Raw genomic sequence first — 26,014 nt, 5'->3', positions numbered from 1 at the left:
TGGCGTATCTGATAAAGCCAGGATTCCGGGGGCTTGAATGATGAGTGAATGGAAGCGTGGCCCATTGGACTGGGCAATTTTGGGCTGTCTAGACATTGCTACTCCTCGCCCTGCCCTAGGGTGGGAAAGGAGGTCCGGATGATGATGATGATGATGACAAATATATACTCAGTAACTCCTCGTATTTGGACGCATTTTACTTCGATGCCTCATTTTTCGCGCACGAAGAAAGTTTCCAAGTTGTCTCACACTTCGTTGATTTCCCTACATTTCACTGCTCCCAGCCAGCAGCCGATGGCAACAAAGTTACCCCAGCCACTATAGCACACTGGTGGAAGAAACTTTTCCCTCACCTGACTGTGGAAGGTGAGCAGCAGAGAGAAGACGACACTCTGGCAGCCGCTGTGGAAGCTATCAGAAACACAAGCCAAGACGCATCAGAGATGGACAAAATGGCTGTAAGACAACACTTGACACACTATGACCTAGACTCAGGTGTGGTAGACATTACAGGGGAAGAGATGAACTCTAATGAAGAGGAGAATGAAAGGCCAGAGCACACTGCAGATGGCAAGATGAGCACGCAGAAATTGTCCAAGACCCTGTCCACCATAACCGACATGGCAACCACCTTTGATGGATACAGCAAGACTATGCCTGAGGATACCAACATCCTATCGACCTTGACTGATCTGAAGTCTCAAGTGATGGCTGTCTACAACAGAAATATACAGGAGCAGAGACAAGCCCAGATCACAAGATATTTTCAGGAGAGACAGAATGTGGCTGCTATTCTGCAAGACTTGGACATGCCAGCAAGGGTGGATGAAGGAGGAGAAGTGGACAGAGAGGAAGTGGAGGTGCTGGAGCCTGAGTTCAACTTTGAGGGCTTCAGCCTAGGTGCTGGGGCTTCCCCAAAGAGGCCCATGTCACCTAGTAACTAGCCCATCTACCCTCAACACTCCTTCACTTGATAGGGTAGGTACATGTCCCACCGGAATCTCCTCTATTTTTCCCATTGATTCTCAACTTCATACTTCGACATTTCACATTTCGCATGGTTTTGGTGGAACATCCAAGCAGCGAAAAAAGAGGAGTTACTGTATATATATATATATACACAGTACTGTATATATATACAGTAACCCCTCGTTATACGATGCCTCATTATACGATATTTCGTTTATACGATGTTGACATTTTAGTACCCTACGCTCACTATATGATGAGGATGATTCGCTACAAAGATAGATCGTCCGTGGCTCAGTGAACAGTGAACGCAACGCAACCTCACACGGTCGACGCTGGCCAACACACATTCGTACACCAGTCCAGGCCGATCAGCCAGCTCTGCCCAGCCAGCCAGGTCTGATAGTGATGAGTGAGGGCTGTGAGGCAATTACTGTCCCTTAGCCTAGCAGTCAGGACAATTCGCCGTCAAGTCAATTTGCCGTCAGGACAATTCCCCGTCATTTATAAACACATCAGCTTATTTAGTAGGCACACCATACTCAGTTTTTTTTATCGAGGCGAAGATGCACTTGAAAGATTGGTGATTATTGGCTGAATGCAACATTACTTCATAATCTAGCATTATTAACTGACAACATATATCTGGGAGGGAAATATGGGTTAGTAAATATTTTTTGGACATGTTGCATTCAGCCAATCATCATCAACCCGTCAAGTGCATCTTCGCCTCTGTAAAAAAAACGGAGTATAGTTTTTGAATTATATGAGTTATAAATGAGTTACTTGAAAGGAGCATGTGGAGTGACGTGGAGGGACAGGTTGACGAATGAAGATGTGAAGGAACGTTGTGGGGTAAATGTGGATGTGGTTGAGAAGATTAGGAGAAATACACTGAGGTGGTTTGGACATGTGGAGAGAATGGAGAATGAAAGACTGACTAAGAGGGTGTATGTAGGTGAGGTGGAGGGAGGGAGAGGGAGGGGTAGACTGAGGATGAGGTGGAGGGATGGAGTTGAGAGGTATATGAGGGAGGGGGGGGTGAGTTGGGGGGAGGGTAGTCAAATGGTGGGTGACAGAGTGACTTGGAGGCGTTTTGTCTGTGGCCACCCTTTGCGGGATTAGGGCGTCGGGCTATAGAGAGATAGATAAATAAATGTCTATCTATCTATCTATCTATTGCCAGACACCTCAATCCCGTTTGGGGTGGCCACAAACAAATCGCCTCCAAGTTGCCTGTTATACTAAGAAGACAAATGCCCCTATGATTACCACACACTTCTTTTTCCCCTTTTCCTTTGTACAAGGGAATAATTATACATGACTTCCAATCCTCCGGGACTCTACCTTCCTCCCAGGCCAATCTGCACATCTTCCACATCCATTCTACTACTATCTCTCCCCCATGCTTCAGCATTCCACCACACACTCCATCAATTCCTGGGGCTTTCCCCAATTTAACTTTCTTCATTGCTTCCACAACTTCTATCCTACTGATTTCCTATCTTCTCACCTCCCTCCTTCTCCCAGCCATTCCCCAGCCACTTATACTCGCATTACTTCCATCCTCTACGCTCAACAATTCCATAAATTGTTCTCTCCATCTGCTCACTTTTTCTCCCTTCTCCACTAGTAATCTACCATTTTTATCTTTCACTCCCCTGCTAACTTCACTGCCACCCTGTCTTACTCTTTTCACCTCTTTCCAGAACATTTTCTTACAGTCCCTCCACTTTACACTCAAATTCCTTCCAAATTCCTTATCCACTCTCTTCTTACTCTCTCTTACTAATCGTTTCACCTCTCTCTTTCTTTCTACATATAACTCTCTCTTCCGCCTCTCAACTTCTTCCACGCCCCTATTTCTCATCCATTCATTGTATGCTTTCTTCTTTTGTGCCACAGCCTGTTTCACCTCTTCAGTCCACCACGCTGTTCCTTGCACCCCCCTCCGTCTTCTCTTCCTTCCACACACCACATCACATGGTGCACATATTTCTTCTGTAAATATCCTACACACACTTTCCACGTCTCCCATCTGCTCCAATTCATATTTGCCCAATCGTTCCTCCACTTCTCTCTTATACTCTGCCTTTTTCTCATCCTCTTGTAACCTTTCCACTCTCCTTGCAACTACTCCTTCCTCTCGTCTTTCCCTTCTTCTATTCCTCCATCTTACTTGAATTCTAATTCTAGCCACCACCAGGTAGTGGTCAGAAAGTCCACTCCCCCAACCTCTATAAACTCTTGCGTCCATTACACATCTTTGCATCCTTTCATCCACACACACATAATCAATCACTGCCTTCCTTTCATTCAGTTCACCACCCACCCTTCTCATCACTCGCCATGTATAGCTGTGGATCATTTTATGCCTGAAGAGGGTATTGGCTATCACCAACCCCCTCCCAACACAAATGTCCACTAATGCACTCCCATTCTCATCTATCTCAGCAGGCACACACCACTCACCAACTATTCCATCCACCTTCACATTCCCAACTTTCCCATTCATATCACTAATCAAGAACACTCTCTCATTCCTTCCAAACTTTTCCATGCACACTTCTACATTTGTCCAGACCTCTTCTCTCACTCTTCTAGAACGATCTTGCGTTGGCGTATACACACACACAATCGCCCACATTTGTATTCCAACTTTCAACTTTACCCACACAATTCTTGACCCAACTGATCCAAACTGTCTTATGCTCCTCTTCCATCTTTTACTCACAACTATACATACTCCTTCCTTTGCCCTGTCATTCTCACCTACTCCTGCACATATACCCCATCAATACTCCCATTCTCTCACACTTTCTCCTCTCCATTTTGTTTCAGTTATTCCACATACATCCACTTTTGCACCCTCAAGCACCTGGACAATCTCTCTCTCTTTCACCTCATCATTCGCTCCCCTTACATTCCACGTTCCACATCATATATAAATGTGATGGTGGTTTATTGTTTCTATAATAATGTAAAATATGGCATCAAATAATGGGTATTAACTGAAAAAATATAAATATATTGAAATGAGAATAAGGTGATTTACGATCTTTCCTTCATCGTTTAAGTTAAAGCTACGTATGAGACATTGGCATTTATATAAATGCCTAATGACCTTAAGTGAAGAATCGACATACTTGGAAATTATACGAATAATCTTCATATTATGTCTATATAAAAGTTTCGGAACAATTCGCCGTCAAGTCAATTTGCCATCTTAACAATAACAAGACAATTCGCTATCATGAATTTTCGCCATCAGGACGATTCCCCTTCGTTTACTTACATATCAGTTTATTTAGCAAGTACACTAGTTTCTGAATACTTGTACCTCTTCAGAGTCATTTTAAAATATACCCAGGATGTTTTAGTTTATCTATCTATCTATTTATAGCTGGACGCCCTAATCCCGCAAAGGGTGGCCGCAGACAAAACAATTCCATGTTGCTCTGTCACCCACCATTTGATTACCCTCCCCCCAACTCACTCCCCCTTCCCTCATATACCTCTCAACTCCATCCAGCCACCTCATCCTTGGTCTTCCCCTCCCTCTCCCTCTCTCCACCTAACATACATACACCCTCTTAGTCAGTCTTTCATTCTCCATTCTCTCCACATGTCCAAACCACCTCAGTGTATTTCTCCTAATTTTCTCAACAACATCCACATCCACCCCACAATGTTCCCGCACTTCTTCATTCATCAACCTGTCCCTCCATGTCACTCCACATCCTCCTCTCAGGTAACTCATTTCCACTGCTCTCACTCTTGACTTGTTCCCCTCTAGCAAGGTCCACACCTTGCTTCCATACATCAGGGTAGAGATCACAGTACTATCATGCAGTGACTTCTTAACTTCCATACTCACCTCCCTATTTCTCATCACTGCTTTCAGTGAGCAACAACCTTCCTTCCCTGCTGTACCCTTTCAAGCACTTCATCCCCAAATGTTCCATTCTTACTCGTCACACTACCCAAGAAATGAATGCACTCACATTCTCCATATCCTCACCATCCAACTTCACTGTGCATTCTGTGACTTCAATCCTCTCAAACACCATAACTTTACTCTTGTTAACATTAACTTTCAGATTCCTCTTCCTACACACTGTCCCATATTTATTCACCAAACGTTGCAATTCCCATTCATCTTCACTCAACAATACCGTATCATCAGCAAACAACAACGCTGGAATCTTCCAAATCTCACTCTCATTCATTAGAGCCATCCCCACAACCACAGCCCTACCTGCACCTCCATTACAACCCCATCCATGTATATATTAAACAGCCATGGAAACATCACACAACCCTATTTCAGTCCCACACTGAGATAAAAGAACTCACTCAGCTCACCATCCACTCGCACCGTAGCCCTAGCTCCTTTGTACATACTCTTCACAGCACTCAACAATTTCCCCTCCACTCCATGTATTCTTAATACCTTCCACTTACCTTGTCGATCTATTCTGTCATAAGCTTTCTCCAAGTCCATGAAGGCAGCATACACTTTCTTTCCCTTCTCTAGATACTTCTCCACTAAACATCTTAGAACAAATATCTGATCTACACATCATTTTCCCTTCCTAAATCCCCCTTGTTCTTCTCTAACCAGCTCCTTTGTCATATGCCTAACCCTATCAATGAGTATTCTACCATATATTTTTCCAGTCACACTAAGAAGGCAAACATCCCTATGGTTACCACATACTTCTCTCTCCCCTTTTCCTTTGTATAAAGAAATAATTATACCTGATTTCCAGTCCCCCGGAACCCATCCCTCTTCCCAAGCCAATCTACATAACTTCCATCTCCACTTCACTACAATCTCACCCCCATACCTCAGCATTTCACCACACACTCCATCAATTTCTGGGGCCTTTCCTATCTTGATCTTCTTCATTGCTTTCACTACTTCCGCCCTACTGATCTCTTCCTCCCTCCTCTCATCTCTTCTTCTCCCAACCATTCCCCAACCACTTATACTCACACTGCTCTCGCTCTCTACATTCAACAAATCCTCAAAGTGCTCCTTCCATCTCCTCAATTTCTCTCTCTCCTCCACCAACAATCTATTATTCCTATCTTCCACCCCCCTATTATTACCCCTCTCACACTGCCTTACAAATTTCTTACTCTCCCTCCATTTCACACTCAGATTCCTCCCAAACTCTTCATCCACTTTTTTCTTACTCTCCTTCACCAATCTCTTCACCTCCCTTCTCCTGCTCACATGTACCTCTCTCTTCTCTCTCTCATCTTCTCCCCTACTTCTACTCAGTAGCAATTCATTATATGCCTTCTTCTTTTGTTCCACAGCTCTTTTCACCTCATCATTCCATCATGCTGAGCCTTGCACACCCCTGCATCTCCTCCTCACTCCACAAACCACCTCACACGCTGCACCTATCTCTTCCGTGAATATCTTGCATACGTCTTCAACCCCTTCCATCTGTTCTAACTCATACCTTCCCAATCTTTCTTCCACTATGCTCTTATACTCTGCCATTTTCTCACTATCTTGCAACTTCACTCTTCTCACAGGAGCTGTTTCCTCCTGTCTTCCCCTTCATCTCTTCAACCATTTTCTTTGCAGCCTTACCTTGGCCATCACTAAGTGATAGTCCGAGATTTCATTCCCCCAAACTCTTGCATCCAACATTTGTCTTCTCATTCGTTCATTCATACACACATAGTCTATCATTGCCTTGCTCAACAAGTTCACCATCCATCCTCCTCATGACTCTCCATGTATACCTGTGGATCATCTTATGCCGAAAGTAGGTGTTAGCTACTGCTAACCCCTTACCAGGACAGATGTCCACCAAAGCACTACCATTCCCATCTACTTCAGCTGGCACACCCCACTGACCAACCACTCCATCCACTTGTACCAATGGAAATGAATGAAGACAGCTATGGGTGATGCTAGAATATAATTCAAAGTCAACTACAGCGAGGTAGAAACAAGTTAATTATTGTCTAAAAGTGCAACATATAAATGATACCCAAAGCCTAGCTACTGAATGAACATACACTTTGATAGATCCCCCTGAAAATTAGTTATTAAAGTATTAAATAATCAATAATAAATATATTTACAGAATGAAGGGGAATTGTCCTGACAAGGAATCGTTCATATTCTGACAATGAATTGACTTCACGACGAATTCACTCAGAACCACATCAACAACCCTACTTGCTTCAGTAAAGGTAACAAATACTGTATACTGTAGTTTTCATGTTTTTTCCTCTTTATTCATTATTAATGTGCTACTTTAAATGTTTGAACATAAGGATATATCATGTATGTGAGTGATGAGGTGTGTGTATATGGGATTGTATCCACACTGACTCCACGTTATAATGGGCTTGCTATACGATGGATCGCTATACGATGGGATTTTCAGATGCAAAACCCCATGGTATAAAGTCCCATTATTCGGCATCTATGGGACTGTGATGATGCCGAGAAATTGGATTTGCCGAATAATCAAAAACCTACCCACTCAGTACCTTAAATATATTGGTGAACACTGTCATCACCACTTACAGTATTACAACTGTGTTTGGAGAGAATACTGTATACTGTACAATACTGCAATCAATACAGTACTATACCTGAATCTGAAATATATATATAACTTGATGAACATATACTAAGTGTTTTGACACAGTAGGCCTACAAGTCAGATACACTTCCTGGATGGCCGAAATGATACGTAATATTACCTACCAGCTCAGTACAGTACATCACTTGTATTGGTGAACTCCTCACTACTTATATTATTACAAATATGTTTGGAGTGAGTACTGTATAAAGTACTTTTTCCAAACACAAAATAAAATAGTCGGAAAATTGCATAAAATAAAGTGAAGGAATATGAATTAGTAAGGTCTTTCTGATGAAAGTTAAACGTACATTTAGCACTCATTCTTTTGTTCATTTTTTTTTGTTTACATGTGAAAGGGAGAGTATTGATGGAAACAGTAATGTATTCCATTTAACCTCTTAATAACCTCCTGCACTGAACAATCCTTTACAGTACCGATGTCATTGATGTCAAGGTAGTGTGAGCTATGAAAAACTGTGGACAATTATGGGAATGGAGCGAAGGTCACTGCTATGTTTACACGACTCTACGCTATGATTCCAAGCAGTCAGGGGGTCGGTTATTCTCAGATGTTTTCGCCCATTTGGTAAATGCACCGTAACTTTGTAATTTCTCCCATGAATCATAGCGTGGGGGCGCTCACCATCCACTCACTTGATGTAGTGCTGCTTTCGGGTGTCTGCCCTTTCCTCTCTTCCATCCTTCTTTCCTTCCATCCTCTTCTGTCTTTCTTTCCTTCATTCTTTCCTTGTCCCTCTGTCTACAGGTGACTTTACACTCCCTCTTCTGTCTTTATTTCTTTCATTCTTTCCTTTTCCTTCTGCCTGTGGGTGACTGTACACTGAGTGACAAGCCAAATCGTTTCCTGTCTGGTAATGGATGACCTCCTTGACGAAATGGCGGTGGAACCAGTCTTTGAAGATCTGGGCTGTGAACCATGCCTTCAAGGAATGGTACCAAATGACAGGAAGGACATCCATCACCCCACGAAGACACCGAGGCTGCTTTGCACGGCCAACAATAACAGGCTTGAGCCGGTGCATGCTATTAGCATTGGCACAACACAAAGCAGATATCTGTTGCTTGGAGAGCTTGCGGCGAGGTACACACTTCTCAGTCTCCTCGGCTAAAGTCTTCGTAGGCAAAGAGTGATAGAATAAGCCAGTTTCGTCAGCGTTGTAGACTTGACCAAGAGTGAGGCCCTCCCTGTCGATCAAGCACTTCACCTTATGCTGAAACTCGTCTACTCCATCCTCGTTGGCGTCCAAAGCTTCGCCATGAGACTTACAGTTAGTAAGGCCATGTCGCAACTTGAACGCGAAGAGCCAACCTTCAGATGCTTTGAAGTCTAGGGCGTCGTGAAGCCTTGCGAACTTCTCAGAAGCAGCCTTCAGCTCCGTGCCACGCACCATCACACCAGCAGCACGTTGCTGTCGATACCAAATCAACGTGGAGCGGTCGACTTTTGTATACTTGGGAGTATACATCACCTTCTTCTCCACGTTGTGTTTGCTTTTCGAAGAGAAGTCAGCCGTATACTGCATGAGTTTGTTGCGGGATCTCCTGATATCAAACAAAGTAGATCGGGCCAGGTTGAACTCACGAAGGATGCGTAAGGTTGACCATCCCACATCCACCTTGTCCAATATCTCCCTCTTCTTCTCCAGAGTCAAAACCACTCTCTTCCTCTTCTCAGGCAGCGGGATCATCATCACACACACGAAGGAGAGGCAAGAGAGCAGCAGGAGAGCCTGCAGCAGGTAAGGCACCACCACAAAAGAGAACACGTGGGCGGCCATGACGACGAGTATGCACAAACAACAAGAGACAGGCGGTAAGTGGGGATGATGCAGGGGTGCTCTAGTGGACGTCGGCGGAACAATGCACCAGAACACAGCTGGCCCGCGCCGTGCGCGCCAACTTCAAATTACGGGTGGAAAAAAGTTGGATTTTTTTCGAATTTTTTGCGGTTTTTGGCCCATTTTGGGAATACTAGATCCCGGGACGAAAATGTCCGGTTATTGGGGATGTCCGGAAAATGGGCGTCCAGATATTACAGGGATTACATATATATATATATATATATATATATATATATATATATATATATATATATATACATACATACATAAATACATATATATATATATATATATACATACACACATATATATATATATATATATATATATATATATGCAGAGACTTCACTTCACCGTGAAGATATGCATGTAAACTAACCACAGGAGAAATGAAAGGAGCGACAGTGAGTACTTTCGTATATTACATCTTCAGACAGAGTGAGACAGAAACGTAAAGGGTAGAGGTCTTTTATGCACACCCGCAGCAGGTAGTGGCACACAGAACAAAGGATGACCTGAATTTTTACCTGCGGCTTAAATTAGGGTCACCTGCAGCAGGGAGTGGAACACAACAAAGGATGACCTGAATCTAAAAAATGCACATGACAAAGGAGGAGGGAGTAGGAGGGGAGGAAAGGGGAGTGGGAGGGAGGGGGAAGGGGAGAGGGGGGAGGGAGGAGGGGATAAATACTGCTGCTTAACTTAAGACCTAGAGGATTAATGCTTGGTGTGTCCCACACAGGTGTGACTACACCACAAGGAGATGACAGGGAACAATCACGTGTTAGTCTGGGGGATACTGCTTTAAAATTAATTCAATTAACAATTTATCACACTTAAAATGACCATAGCTCATGTTTACATTCTTTTCATATGTGCCAGAAATTAACAAGATTCTATTACATTTCTTTCATCTAAGCTTTTTGATCTTGCTAGAATCTTGGAGCCTGTCCAGTCAATATGGTGATCACTGGATGCTTTGTGCTGAAATAAACCACTACTCTGTTGGGCTGTTCTTACACTGTATTTATGTTGTGAGATTCTAGTTTCCAAATCTTTTTCAGATTGTCCTATGTAAAATTTGTTACACCTTTTACACGGGATTTTGTAAACAACGCCCTTTCAGTAATTCAGGCGTTGTTTACAAAATCCTGTGTAAAAGCTGTAACAAATTTTACATAGGACAATCTGAAAAAGATTTGGAAACTAGAATCTCACAACATAAATACAGTGTAAGAACAGCCCAACTGACTGGTTCTTCAACTCGCACACCCTCCTGTCAGTTTTTTTTTTTTTTTTTTTTTCCATAACATATCACATTCATGTACTATGTGCTGTTGTACACACTCCTTAATTGTAAGGGCTAAACATACCTAAGTAGCTTCTTGTATAATTTTTTTTTTTCCAAAAAGTAAATCCAGCTAGTGGTATCTTCAGAATTATATAGTATCATTTTACTCTCTCTTTAGTGATGAGTACAAACCATATTGTATTACATATATATATATATATATTTATTTTATCTCTCTCTCTCTCTCTCTCTATATATATATATATCCACGTTGAGTACACTACTTCCCGTCCGATCAGCGAAGTTAAGCAACGTTGGGTCTGGTTAGTACTTGGATGGGTGACCGCCTGGGAACACCAGATGCTGTTGGCATCCCTATGTGTCAAGTGGGGTTGGTGGAGGATTAGTGCCCCTCCCTGTAAAACAATTAACTCTAAGCCCTTGGCCACCCCATTTGGGATACATGGCATCTGGCAATGAATGATATATATATATATATGTATATATGTATATATATATATATATATATATATATATATATATATATATTATATATATTTATTGTATATCTATATATATATATATATATATATATATATATATACATATACATATACAGTACCCTCGCGTCCAGCACACGTTAGTCCAGGACGATTCGAGTCCAGCACGGTGAGCAATTAATTAGTATTATTTAATACGATTTAATTACTGCAACACGAGTGTGTTAGCATAACACGCACAGAGCTCCGAGAAGTGGGCCAAATCCGCAGAGTTCACTCTAGCACGATCACCCCCGGTCCAACACGGCCATACTGGACATTCCCATGATGATGACAGCCAATAAAAAACTTCTGATCAAGTAGCCTTCCCCGCCCGCTATCGTGACGTGATCGTGATGCCGCCCAATTAAAAACGCTTCTGGTGTCACGTGATGTTTTGTTTACATTTCTCCCGCCACAGAGCCACTCAGTCGCATAATTGCATTGGAAGGTGCTTTTTTCTTGCTGCATTTTCTGCCCTTGTTACTGCATTTTACCCTGCTCACGATGCCTAGGATGCCTTCTGAGAACCCCAAGAAGCGTCGGCACCTCCCTCAGGCCACCAAGCTAGAAAGCATCGAGAGGAAGAAGAAAGGGGAGAGGAAAGTTGACATTGCCAAGGCCTACGACATGAATGAAGCCAACATGATCATAATAAAAAACTTAAGACAAGATCCTGGCAGCCAAAGGCTGTCACACAGCACTTCATACCAGGTTTGCCGAGGATACGATGGTAAATCGGAACGGTAACGTGGTAAAATTGCCGACGATACCACGGGCATTTGGAATTCATCTGGATGATTCCTGCCGAGCATACGATGGGGAAAACAGTGTGACCAAAACCCAGGCGACTCGACAGAGAATGTATCGTACTACAGCATTGAACATTTAGCCTGACACTGAATACATATTAATATTTTAGAATAAATATCAATCGTTTTGAATCCCTTCTCATCGGCGTGCGTACCAGTTTATAAACAAAGTTGCTTCTTCTTATTTTCTACCGAGTCAGCGACAGCGATCACTTTCCACAGTCACGTGACGGGGCTCTGGCAACAGTGTGACAAGCATGCACTTTGCCGAGTGCTAGGACAGGCAGAAGCAGGACATTCCATGGCTGTGGACGAAGATAGTGATTCTGGGTGTGATTTCGAAGGATTTATGAGGGAGGTTTGATTTCAAAGGATTTATGAGGGAGGTTGAGGAGGAGCAACAGCCATTACCCGCTAGTGACACCAGCAGCCATCCTCCGGGGACCCAGTAGGACTAACTACAGCCTTGGATACCACCTTCCATTCCCAGCAAGCCCACCAACACTATCCTAAAAGGTTAGTTATCATTCATAGCACAGTACCATTTATTATAATTACAACAGTACCAATATATGTATAGGTATATGGTAGGTATTTAGGGTGACTTTTCCGAGGGTTGCTGACATAATTCATTTATCCCCATAAGCTCTATTGTTAGTCCAACACGTGACCCATGCATGACAATATTACCGTGCTGGACGCGAGGGTACTGTGTATATATATATATATATATATATATATATAGATAGATAGATAGATAGATAGATATACAATTAATAAATATAATATATATATATATATATATATATATATTGTTACATAGCCTATGATTTCATCATCCTTTGTGTAATTTTAACGCACAGTATGCTGCATGTTTGATCACGAGCGTGTTCTGCCTCAGTCCCCCCCTTCTACCGTTATAGTAGAGTAAGTCGTTCTCTCTGTTATACTTTGCGAGATTTTCAGCTCTCTGTCCCCATGGCTTCATTTGCGCGTCCCTCTTACAAGTTGTATCAGGCTCTGCCAGCCCCTATATAATGAGCTCAGTCTCTGCATCATTGCCACTTAGATCTGCTCCTCATTTTGTTCACATCTCTGTCCTCCCCTGTACAGATATTATTATTGTGAGTGCTCAAGAAATCTCCAAACATCTAGCAGCTGTGTGTAATTTGAGTATAACTGTTGTTGCATTTTTTCTTGTACTGTATAGCATAAGTTTAATTTGTAGGCCTAGTGAAGTTTTTGTAATTCATGTAGGGTTCTTTATGTCAGTCATTTTTGATAATAGTTTGTATCTGTAATAATTTATCTGGCATTCACTGAGTATTATCTGGTATCTCATTTTATCAGGGCTGACTTAGATAAATTTACTCTTGCTAATTTCGTGTTAATAGAGGCTATTGCAGTTAACCATATATTTAACCTGTTTATTTGCCATTACATTATCCTTATGAGTCCTGAATGTTTAGTTGTTAGTTTGTGCATTAAACTTTAACTTGTAATTTTACCTAACTCTTTTGTTTTGAACCTGGAACTTTACGGGACAGTAGTGATTTTTAGTATTCTCACTTAAAGTGTACATTATCTTTCGCTGTTCCGTAACATAAATTTGGCGACCTCATATCAGGATATTCAGGATATTATCATAAGGATATTGTTTGATATTTTGTGACTGTGATATATTCATGATGGCTACTATTTCTACACTTGATGAAGCCAAAGATTTTTTGTCAAATGTGCAAACAGTGTGTGATATAGAAAAAAGAACAAAGAATGAACTTAAGCTTGTTGCTCAACAATTGGGAATTGCAGTTCACTCTCATCATTCTAAAGATCAAATTGTTGGCATGATTAATAAAAGCTTGTTTAATGTAACTCCTCCAAATGAGCAAACGCAGATTGAATTAGCTAAGTTACAACTAGCCCTGCAGGAGGCTAAGGCTAAGGAGGCGGAGTCTCGTGTGAAGGAAGCTGAATTTCAAGCACAGGCTAAGGAGGCTGAGTTTCACGCACAAGTTGAACTTGCTAGGATTCAGGCAGACCATGAGTATCGCATGAAACAAGGTGGAACTGGATCATCTTGCTCTGATGATTTTGATGTGGCTAAAAATGTTAAACATGTCCCTCCTTTTAATGAATCTGATTTAACCAAGTATTTTCAGTTGTTTGAGAGGGTAGCTACAGGTTTTAATTGGCCTAAGGAGTATTGGCCAGTACTCCTTCAAACTGTTCTCACCGGTAAAGCTCAAGTAACTTATGCATCTTAGCCTCAGGATCAATCTGATAATTATGATGTAGTTAAGAGCTTGATTCTTAAGGCCTATGAGCTTGTTCCTGAAGCTTATAGAGTAAAATTTAGGACAACTTATAAGCAAGATAAGCAATCCCATGTTGAGTATGCAAAAATCAAAGAAGATTTGTTAGAGCAGTGGTTAAATTCTAAGAATGTGGATTCTGATTTTGACAAATTTAAGCAGATGATTTTGCTGGAGGACTTCAAAAGGTGTGTTAATAAAGATGTAAGCCTATATCTTGTTGAGAAAAGAATAGATAATTTGTCTGATGCTGCAGTTTTAGCTGATGAGTATGTTCTCACTCACAAGAGATATTCTAGAGAAAAAGGGAAAGCTGAGAGTAAGTACGTTGCCTCTACTCAGAGTACAGGTAACAGGAAAGAGAATAAGGATGATGTTTCTCAGGAAGTAAATACCAGCTTCACCTCTAGATTTCAGAAAAGTAAATGTACTTATTGTAGTAAGCTTGGTCATACTACGGAGAGATGTTTCAGGAGACAGCGTGATGTGAACAAAAAGGAGTCTTTAGATATTCAGTCAATTGGTCTAGTGTCCACTCTTGAGAGTTCCCAGAATTCTTTAACTGAGTTAACTGAACCTGCTTTGAGGGGTAACTTAAATTCTCATGATGGAGCTCCTCTTTTGAGCAGTAACGTGGGTGACACTCTCAAGAGTTCATGTGCTAATTTCCTGTCTAATGGTTTTGTCAGTCCTCTGGACAGTAATGACAGGAAATCAGTTGAAATGTATCGTGATACAGGTGCTTGCCAATCCCTTATGCTGACCAGTGTTCTAGGCTCTAATTTTAATTCCTCTGATGAAACTGTAATCATACAAGGTGTAGGGAATAATTACTTCTCTGTTCCTCTGTGCAGAGTGAATTTAGAGTCTGGTTTTGTTAATGGTTCTGTTATGGTTGGGTTGGTTGAGACACTCCCAATGTCAGGTGTAACTTTCTTACTTGGAAATGATATTGGTGGAAGTCAAGTGTGTCCAGCTCCTCAGTTGTCTAGTGAGCCAGTGGCCGTGTCCCAGGATTGTGATGTCCCTGATGTGTTCCCTGCATGTGCTGTCACTAGGGCTAAGTCTAAAGTTACTGGTGATTTAGAGGATAATGATGATGATGATGTTATCCTAGCTGACACTTTTCTTGCTAATTTGGACCACTCACCAGATGAGGCAGTACCCCGTAGTGTTGATAATTTGTCTCGTCAAGAGTTGGTTGAGTTGCAGGTTGCTGGCCCTGAGTTGAAAGGTCTAGCTAACTCTGCTTACAGTGAAGAAGAGCCAGCCGGTGCTTCTACTTGTTATTATGTAAAGTCAGGAGTACTTATGAGGAAGTGGAGACCCCCAACAGCATCAGCCGACTGTGAATGGGAGGTTGTACATCAAGTTGTCATCCCTCGTGTTTGTAGGCAGGATATCATTCGAGTGGCTCATGATTCCAGTTTGGCAGGACACCTTGGAGTGAGGAAGACTGTGGCACGCATTTTGAAACACTTCTACTGGCCAGGTATCTTCAGGGATGTTTCCTGGTATTGTAAGTCTTGTCACACCTGTCAAGTTGTGGGGAAGTGTAATCAGACCGAAAAGGTTGCACCTCTAGTTCCCATTCCTCCTTTTGAGGCGCCTTTCACCCGTGTGTTGGTGGATATTGTGGGCCCTCTTCCTAAGACTTCTTCAGGATTTTCTTATGTGTTGACCATGATTGATATGGCTACTCGTTATCCTGAAGCCATTCCACTTAGAAACATCTCAGCAAAGAACGTGGTTAAGGAAATGCTAGGGTTCTTCACAAAGTTTGGTCTGCCCAAGGAGGTACAGTCAGACCGAGGAAGTAATTTCATGTCAAATGTTTTCAAGCAGTCTCTGAAAGAGTTGGGCATCTCCCAGATCACGTCTTCAGCTTACCATCCCCAGACCCAAGGAGCGTTGGAGAGATATCATCAAACACTCAAATCGATGCTCAAGAAATACTGTTTGGAACATCAGAAAGACTGGGATAAAGGTCTTCCATTCGTTGTGTTTGCTGCAAGAGAATCTCCAAATGAATCACTGGGCTTCTCACCTTTTGAACTACTGTTTGGCCATGAAGTAAGAGGACCCCTTAAGCTACTCAAGGAATGCTGGCTGTCGGAGGAAGATGACGTCAACCTGCTGGAGTATGTGATGAATTTCAAAGTACGGCTGTCCACTGCTTTACAGCTGGCGAGAGAGAATTTAGGAGCTGCTCAGGAGAAGATGAAGACTTGGTATGATAAGAAGTCCAGGTTACGCCACTTTCAGCCAGGAGATCAGGTTTTGATTCTGCTACCAGTTCATGGGCAACCTCTTCAAGCCAAGTTTAGTGGCCCTTATTTCGTGGAGAAGAAACTCAGTGATGTCAGCTATGTCATCGCCACACCAGATCGTAGAAAGAGCAAGCAACTATGTCACATCAACATGCTAAAGTTATATCACAGGCGGGACGAAAATAATCCAGTCTGCACTGTAGCTGTTCCACCCGAGTCTGCAAGTGAAGCTCTCCCATGCAGTATGAGCCTGAGTGATAGTTTGGGGAAGAATCCTGATATCATGAATGATCTCCAGACTAAGCTTTCTCATCTACCTCCCAAGGAAAGGCAGGAGTTTTCGGCATTACTGCAGGAGTACCCGCAAGTGTTCCGTGCCACTCCAGGAAGAACTACTGTGTTGATGCATGATGTCGAGGTTGGAGACGCAAAGCCAATTAAATTGCCTCCTTACCGTGTGAACCCAGTGAAAGTTCCTCTCATCCAGAAGGAGCTTGGCTACCTGTTGGACCACAAGATGATTGAGCCCTGTCAGAGCGAGTGGAGTTCTCCTGTCACTCTAGTCCCTAAGCCAGGTGGGTCACAGAGGCTTTGCATTGACTACAGACGTGTTAATCATATAACCAAAACAGACACTTACCCTCTCCCTCGTGTGGAAGATTGCATAGACAAGATCGGAAAGGCTAGGTACATAAGTAAGTTTGATTTGTTAAAGGGATACTGGCAAGTACCTATGACTGAACGTGCTAGGGAGATCTCATGTTTTGTAACACTAGGAAAGGCTTTTGCATGTTCAGTAATGCCGTATGGTATGAAGAATGCACCAGCCATTTTTCAGAAGCTCATGAATGTTGTAACAGAGGGTTTGGCAGGGTGTGTTGTTTATATTGATGATGTATTAATCTTCAGTGACAACTGGAAAGATCACCTATGCCATGTCAGTAAATTTCTTGACCGTTTAGTTCATGCTAATCTTGTAGCTAATTTATCAAAGTGTGAGTTTGGTCAAGCTAAAGTTCAGTACCTTGGGTATGTAATTGGTGATGGACATGTTGCACCACCAGGAGGTAAGGTTCAGGTTATAAGTGATCTTCCCAGACCTAAAAGTAGGAAAGAGCTACAAAGATTTTTGGGAATGGTAGGTTATTACAGGAGATTTGTTCTTAACTTTTCTATTCTTGTATCACCACTTACAGACCTACTGAAAAAGGGAGTTGAATTTGTCTGGACCGATAACTGTGAATCCTCTTTCAACAAACTTAATGCTATTCTATTAAGTCAGCCAGTGCTCGCTACTCCAAATTTTGCTAAGCCTTTTAAGATGGCTGTTGATGCAAGTGATACAGGAGCTGGGGCTGTTTTGCTGCAAGAGGATGATCAGGGTATTGAACATCCTGTATCTTATTACAGTAAGAAGTTCACTCCACCTCAAAAGAACTACTCAACTATTGAGAAAGAGCTTTTGGCCTTGATTTTGGGTTTACAGCATTTTTCATTTTATTTGTGTTCTGGTTTTGACCCCATAGTCATTTATACCGATCATAACCCACTGAAATTCCTTAGTAAGTTTAAAGATAAAAATCAGAGATTGACAAGATGGAGTCTACTTCTTCAGGAGTATTCATTAGACATATAACATGTCAAGGGGAAAGAAAATGTTATTGCAGATTGCTTATCTAGACTTTAGACAGATTGTTTTAGAGTAATAAGAAATTTCCTTTGTAAATTTCTTTTTCTTTGTGGGGAGGTGTTACATAGCCTATGATTTCATCATCCTTTGTGTAATTTTAACGCACAGTATGCTGCATGTTTGATCACGAGCGTGTTCTGCCTCAGTCCCCCCCTTCTACCGTTATAGTAGAGTAAGTCGTTCTCTCTGTTATACTTTGCGAGATTTTCACTCTCTGTCCCCATGGCTTCATTTGCGCGTCCCTCTTACAAGTTGTATCAGGCTCTGCCAGCCCCTATATAATGAGCTCAGTCTCTGCATCATTGCCACTTAGATCTGCTCCTCATTTTGTTCACATCTCTGTCCTCCCCTGTACAGATATTATTATTGTGAGTGCTCAAGAAATCTCCAAACATCTAGCAGCTGTGTGTAATTTGAGTATAACTGTTGTTGCATTTTTTCTTGTACTGTATAGCATAAGTTTAATTTGTAGGCCTAGTGAAGTTTTTGTAATTCATGTAGGGTTCTTTATGTCAGTCATTTTTGATAATAGTTTGTATCTGTAATAATTTATCTGGCATTCACTGAGTATTATCTGGTATCTCATTTTATCAGGGCTGACTTAGATAAATTTACTCTTGCTAATTTCGTGTTAATAGAGGCTATTGCAGTTAACCATATATTTAACCTGTTTATTTGCCATTACATTATCCTTATGAGTCCTGAATGTTTAGTTGTTAGTTTGTGCATTAAACTTTAACTTGTAATTTTACCTAACTCTTTTGTTTTGAACCTGGAACTTTACGGGACAGTAGTGATTTTTAGTATTCTCACTTAAAGTGTACATTATCTTTCGCTGTTCCGTAACATAAAATATATATATATATATATATATATATATATATATATATATATATATATATATATATACAGATATAGATATATATATATATATATATATATATATATATATATACAGATATAGATATAGATAGATAGATGATAGATGATAGATAGAGAGATAGATATAGATATACAATAAATATATATATATATATATATATATATATATATATATATATATATATATATATATATATATATATATGTGTGTAATACAATATGGTTTGTACTCATCACTAAAGAGAGAGTAAAATGATAATATATAATTCTGAAGATGCCACTAGCTGGATTTACTTTTTGGAAAAAAAAAAATTATACAAGAAGCTACTTAGGTACGTTTAGCCCTTACAATTAAGGAGTGTGCACAACAGCACATAGTACATGAATGTGATATGTTATGGAAAAAAAAAAAAAACTGACAGGAGGGTGTGCAAGCTGAAGAACCAGTCAGTGAGGGATACTTTCGATGCAGAGACGTGTTGAAGTAAGTCAAGGATAGGTGAAGTGAGTGGTGGGTGGGACAAGCAGCATGATTCTCTAAAAAGAATTTTTTTTTTTTAAATCAATGATTTAACCCACTGTCAGACAAAGGATCAACCAAGGAATAAAGTGTCTTGGTGGAATGAGGAGAGAAACATTGCAATAAGTGAAGAAAGAAGAATTTTTATGGGAAGAAAAATGGGTGGACTGATGAAGAAGTACTTTTCAGCTAAATGTAGGGCTACAGAAGCAGTGTACATGGCTAAGGCATTGTCTCAGCAGCTATTAAATCATCATCATCATCATCATCATCATCCGGACCTTTCCCACCCAAGGGCAGGGTGGGCAATACATATACTAAAATTGGAATGATACAGAGAAGATTAGCATGGCCCCTGCGCTATTAAATCACTTTCATAATTACTTTCAATTTTGTCTTTTTCCCCATGGCAGGGGTCAGATGGGTTCACCAGACAGGACTACACCACACTGCTCTGTTCTGTGTCTTACCTCATACTGAGGTCAGCACAGTAAAAATAATGAATAATGAACAAACGTTTCCAGTCAGTTTTCACTAATGAAAAGAAGTTTGTGGAAGGGGAGGGAGTGACTAGAAATGTAGTGATAAAAGATATAAAAGTGGAAGTACAGGAAGTGTATAAATTACTAGAAACTCAAGATGTAAGGAAAGCCCCAGGACCAGATGGAATCTCTAACTGGGTACTGAACGAATGCAGAGAACAACTGGCGGATAAGATTCACAGTTTAATTGTGTGTTCTTCTGGAAGAGGGGAAAGTGCCTCATGAGTGGAAGAGGGCAAATGTGGTAACAATTTATAAGGGAGGAAACAGGGAAGAACCCCTGAATTATAGACCAGAGTCCCTAACCAGCATGGTCGCAAAATTGTGTGAAAGAATTCTGAAAGATAGATGGATAAAATATCTGGAAGAGATGAATATTTTGGCTGATAGTCAGTTTGGATTTAGAAGTGGAAGGTCAGGTGTTTCCAACTTGTTGAGTTTTTACTCAAGAGCGATTGATGTGCTACAGGAAAGAGATGGTTGGGTGGATTGTGTGTATTTAGATTTGGAGATGGCCTTTGACAAGGTACCCCATAAGAGACTAATGTGCAAACTAGAGCATATAGGAGGACTGAAGGGGAACCTCCAGGAATGGATGAAAGACCTTTTGAGAGACAGACAAATGAGGACAGTAATAAAGGATAGGATGTCTGGATGGAGGGAAGTAACAAGTGGAGTCCCACAGGGCTCGGTGTTGGCGTCAGTAGTGTTCCTGATTTACGTAATTGATATGGTAGATGGAGTGAACAGTTATGCAAGTCTGTCTGCTGATGATGCAAAGATCTTAAGGAAGGTAGAGGTTGAGGAGGATTGTATAATGCTGCAGGAGGATCTGGATAAGATACACGAATGGAGCCGGACGTGGAAAATGAAATTCAATGCAAAGAAATGTAAAATATTGGAAATGGGTAAAAGTACCAAGAGGCCATCACTGAATTATTTGATGGGTACAGAACCAATCACAAAAGCGAGAGAAGAGAAAGATTTGGGTGTGCTGGTCCAGGACAGTGTGACACCTGAAAAACATATTAACAAAACAGTTAGAGAGACATATAAACTCTTGACTAATATAAGAGTAGCTTTTCATTATATGGATGAGGAGATGATGAAAAAATTGATAGTGGCCATGATTCGCCCCAGGTTAGAATATGCAGCAGTAGTGTTGTCCCCACACAAAAAGAAAGATATAAACAAGATTGAGAGAATACAAAGAACAGCAACCAAAATGATCCCCAGTCTGTCAGATCTGTTGTACAGAGAGAGACTGGAAAAGCTGGAGTTGCCTTCCTTAGAAGAAAGAAGAAAGAGAGGCAACATGATTGCAGTGTTCAGGCCCATGATGGGAGTAGATAAAATTGACAAAGAAGATCTGATTTTATGGGATAAGAGAGTAACAAGAGGACACGGGATGAAACTGAAGACGCCAAGCAGCTTGAAGGATATAAAGAAATATAGTTTTCCTTATAGATGTATAGACCTGTGGAATAGCCTGGACAAAGAGATCGTCCAGTCTAAAAACTTAAACGAGTTTAAAGCTAAATTTGACTTACTGAGAAACGGAGATGGGACCCCACGAGCGTAGCTCATTTCCTGTATATCACAATTAGGTAAATACACTAACACTTCATCTCATCACTTCCTCGGTCTGACCCTTTGTCAAAGGCAGGACACCTCAATTATTCTGCACCTCCTCATCCAGCTCCCCCTGTCCATCCCCTTGATATGTCCAAATCATAATGAAGTGTGCCAATATTTATGACCAGAAATGTTCATGGGGAACAGGGATGCCACCAAGATGGTTGTGATGATGATGACAATAATCAAGATGATGATGATGATGATGAACAAATAACACCATCTGATTATCAAAGAAATCAGTCCATTCAAATAGTCTCGAGAATTACTTTTACAACCAGCACCCGATACTAAAAGACACCAACCTGTATGGCATAATAGTCCTTGATGCTGAATTCAATGCCTGCAGCGGAGGCAGAATCAGAGCCAGCCTTACAGCTGGTGACAGAGGTAGCATCAATGTACAACAGGAACATACACTTGTCACCTTTGTTGCTGCGCCCCTCCTGACTCTGGCTCACCTGGATGATACCAAATAAATGTCACAGTATTAATGCTTTAACTTGGCCTTAAATATCCACATCTCCACCATGAATGCTGAGCTGGAAGAATAAATTAACTCTAGGATATGATGCTCAACACAAAAAAGTGCTAAAGAAAGCATGCTGAACCACAGTATTTGTGTTGTCTGCCACCCCATCTTACAGTTGATGATGTAAGTGGCATTAATGTACAGCAGGAACATAATGCACACTTCTTATCTTTGTTGCTGTGCCTTCCTGATTCTGGTTCTCCATGAATGGAGTACACAAACTTATGACCAAATCTCTGTTGTAACATATGCTTGATTTTACAGTAGGTGCAAGAAGCTGCATTCTGCATGTTCCTTTCTTTGTCCTTCCTGAAAAACCAGTCTAGCATAATAATTCTTGCTTGTAAGTAGATTATTTAGGAAAAAACAAAGACAAAGGAAGATTCTGCACTCTTCTTATATTTCCTGCAAAAACAAACCTTGCTTATGACAGATAATCCCATAAAGAGTGGCCATTTGTCTTTGAGTTAATGCTTTTACAGGGAGGGACACTAGCCCTCCGCCAACCCGCTTGCTGACACGTAAGGAACACGTGTGGGTTGGTTATATGCTTACCACCGAGCAGTATAAATGCTTTTCTGGCTTACAGGAAACCATTAGGCTTGTCACTTAATGTAAAGCCACCTGAAATAAAAAGCAGAGTAACAAAAAGTGACAGGAAAGATGGCAGAGATAATAACTGTCCATAAATTTGTCTATGGATCCAGTACTGGATACCAAAAAATATACATCACAATACTGGCACTAATACCCCCTTACTATAATGTCATATTTTATTCTTTGTACCAACTGGTCAGCTTATTTAGCTTCAAAGGGACTTTTAGAAATGGATGGGCTAGATACAGCCTTCATTAACCCGTTCCCTACTAAGGGGCTTTACAATACTGAAAGCAATAGACAGAAGACTGCAAGATAAAATAAATATGCATCATCCTGTGAACGAGTTAAAACACAAAAATCCAAGCAGCAATTGTACCATTATTGCATTACACCCTGATAATTCTTTCTCTGAGTTTATTTAGGATACCACGTGAAAATTACATTGAACATCTGAAATACCTGTCATTGCCATGGGGTTAACTATAATAAAGCAATCATTACTACATCAATTATAAAACTCTCACATCATCAATTATGGAATAATGAAGGCATTACCTACACAGATTCACAGCATCACTTACAGACCAGTCATAGCACCATCAGCAAAATTATAGACCTCACTGGCACAGTTTTGACTTGCCTGACAAACAAAACTGTCACACCAATCAATCATGCACATATTCCTAATTAACCTGCATGGGCTGATATCGACAGAAAATTCAAGATTTTCAATACCTTCATGCTTGACTAATTTTTGCCCTATTTCGCCCATGCATTTGAGAAATTATTACCCGTGTTTTAGCAATACAACAATTGTTCTTCAGTAAACTCAGTTCGTCTGCCAAAGCAGACCCATCAACCACAAAAAAGAAATCACCCCTGCAGGGCCATTTCATGCAATGAACCGATGTTCCCTTGCAAAAGACAGCTCCTTGTTACAGCATGTAAACTAACAAACTAAAACATCTGCAATATAACATTAAAAACATCTATGGGTGAAACAAATATATAAATAATATATACAGGCAGTAAAAAGAGGGAGGGAGGGAAAGTTTTTGTGAGTGTGTGCTTGTGTGAATATGTCAGTTACTGACTTCTTTGTCAGTGGGGGATGCACCTTCCTCTTATTCCTCTCTTTCGGAAGGACTCACATTTCCACAGATTACCCTATCGTGTTGCATTCTTTTATATTCTCTACATGTGACAAAAAAAGAGATAAGAAAGAAAGAAAGACATGGCAGAAGGAGAAAATGAGAAAAGAAAGAGGAATGTGACAAGAAAAGGAAAAAGAAAGAGGGAGACAAATAACAGGAGGAAACGAGAAAGGTAGTGAAGCATGTGTAGGGGTTAATGGCCATCTAAATGAATGGTTCATGATCGGTGTGGGCGTGCATCAAAGTTGTATGATGTCCCCGTGGCTGTTCAATATATATATATATATAAATGGGGTGATGAGAGAAGTTAAAACACAAGTAATGGAGAGAGACATGGCATTGGTAATGAATGGTGATGCATGGAATATCTCAAATGTGTTGAATTAGTTGGAGAAGAACAGGGAGGCTTTAGGAAGGGAAGAGGTTGTGTAGATCAGATATTCATTCTTAGATTTTTAGTGGAAACATTTCTAGACAAGGGAAAGAAATTATATGCAGCTTTCATGGATTTGGAGAAAGCATATGACAGGGTGGATAGACAAGGATTGTGGAAAGTATTACGAATATATGGAGTAGATGGGAAGTTGTTGAATGCTGTGAAGAGTATGTATGATGGTGCCAAGGTTGCAGTGCGTGTGGATGGTGAACCGAGTGAATATTTCTCTTTGAAGGTTGGGTTGAAACAGGGATGTGTCATGTCTCCATGGTTGTTCAATCTGTATATGGATGGGATAATAAAAGAGGTATAAGGTAGGGTAGTGGATGTTGGAGTGGCCCTAGTGAGAAAGGATAGTGTCTGGAAACTCCCTGTACTACTGTTTGCAGATGATACTGTGTTCTTGAGTGAAGACGAAGGAGAGCTGCGAGGCTTGGTGGATGAATTTTGGAGAGTGTGTAAGAAACAGAATCTAAAGGTGAATGTCGGGAAAAGTAAAGTGATGGTCTTTGAGAGAGGTGAAGTCAGTGAATGTACAGCGAGGTTGGATTGTGAGGAATTGGAAAATGTGAGTATGTTTAAGTACTTGGGTAGTGTGATGAGTAAGGATGGAGGTTTGGAGGGTGAAGTGCTTGAAAGGGTACAGCAGGGAAGAAAGGTTGCTGGTTCCTTGAAAGCAGTGATAAGAAGCAGGGAAGTGAGCATGGAAGTGAAAAAGTTACTACATGACAGTATTGTGATACCAACTCTAACGTATGGAAGTGAAGCTTGGACATTGCTGGAAGGACACAAGTCAAGAGTGAGAGCAGTGGAAATGAGTTATTTAGGAGCCTGTGGAGTCACATGGAGAGACAGGCTGACAAATGAGGATATAAAGGAGTGTTGTGGCGTTGATGTGGATGTCATAGGAAGCGTTAGTAGGAATACACTTAGGTGGTTTGGCCATGTGGAGAGTGAAAGACTGACGAAGAGAATGTATGTAAGTGAAGTGGAGGAGGCCGAGGATGAGTTGGAGGGAAGGGGTGGAGAGGTATATGAGAGAGGGGGGTGTGAGTTGGGAGCGGGGCAGTGAAATGGCGGGGGACAGGGTGATGTGGAGGCGATTTGTTTGTGGCCACCCCGAACGGGATTGAGGCGTCTGGCAATAGATAGATGGATAGATGTTGTATGCTAATCATGCAGCATTACAGTACAGTACTTGCAAATACCAGAGAAGACCTTGGTAGACTCGTGCAGAGTTTTGCTGATGTCTGTGAGAGTTGTGCCTTGAGAGTAAATGTAGAAAAGAGTAAAGTGATGGTTATTGAGGAAGAAGGTGACTACCAGTGCGATGTTACAGCGA

General features: G+C 41.2%; 1 protein-coding gene and 2 pseudogenes across 1 annotated transcript in view; 2 read left to right on the top strand and 1 right to left on the bottom strand.

Annotated features, from left to right (window-relative positions):
• LOC145407797 (DNA helicase MCM8-like) overlaps positions 1–26,014 on the bottom strand; it is a 258,985-nt gene that overhangs the window by 21,666 nt on the left and 211,305 nt on the right. The window contains exon 7 of the mRNA XM_080278660.1: positions 22,256–22,411. Within this exon, the coding sequence (XP_080134786.1) occupies positions 22,256–22,411 (156 nt within the window). The remainder of the gene's footprint in view (positions 1–22,255; positions 22,412–26,014) is intronic.
• LOC145407965 (5S ribosomal RNA) lies at positions 10,998–11,117 on the top strand (annotated as a pseudogene).
• LOC145407919 (U6 spliceosomal RNA) lies at positions 20,070–20,169 on the top strand (annotated as a pseudogene).

This window comes from Coenobita brevimanus, chromosome 74 (genome assembly GCF_032717465.1).
Source record: "Coenobita brevimanus isolate Jiangsu-jjx chromosome 74, ASM3271746v2, whole genome shotgun sequence".
Lineage (NCBI taxonomy): Eukaryota > Metazoa > Arthropoda > Malacostraca > Decapoda > Coenobitidae > Coenobita > Coenobita brevimanus.
The sequence above is the reverse complement of the archived record's forward strand: the minus strand, read 5'-3'. Positions and strand labels throughout refer to the sequence as shown.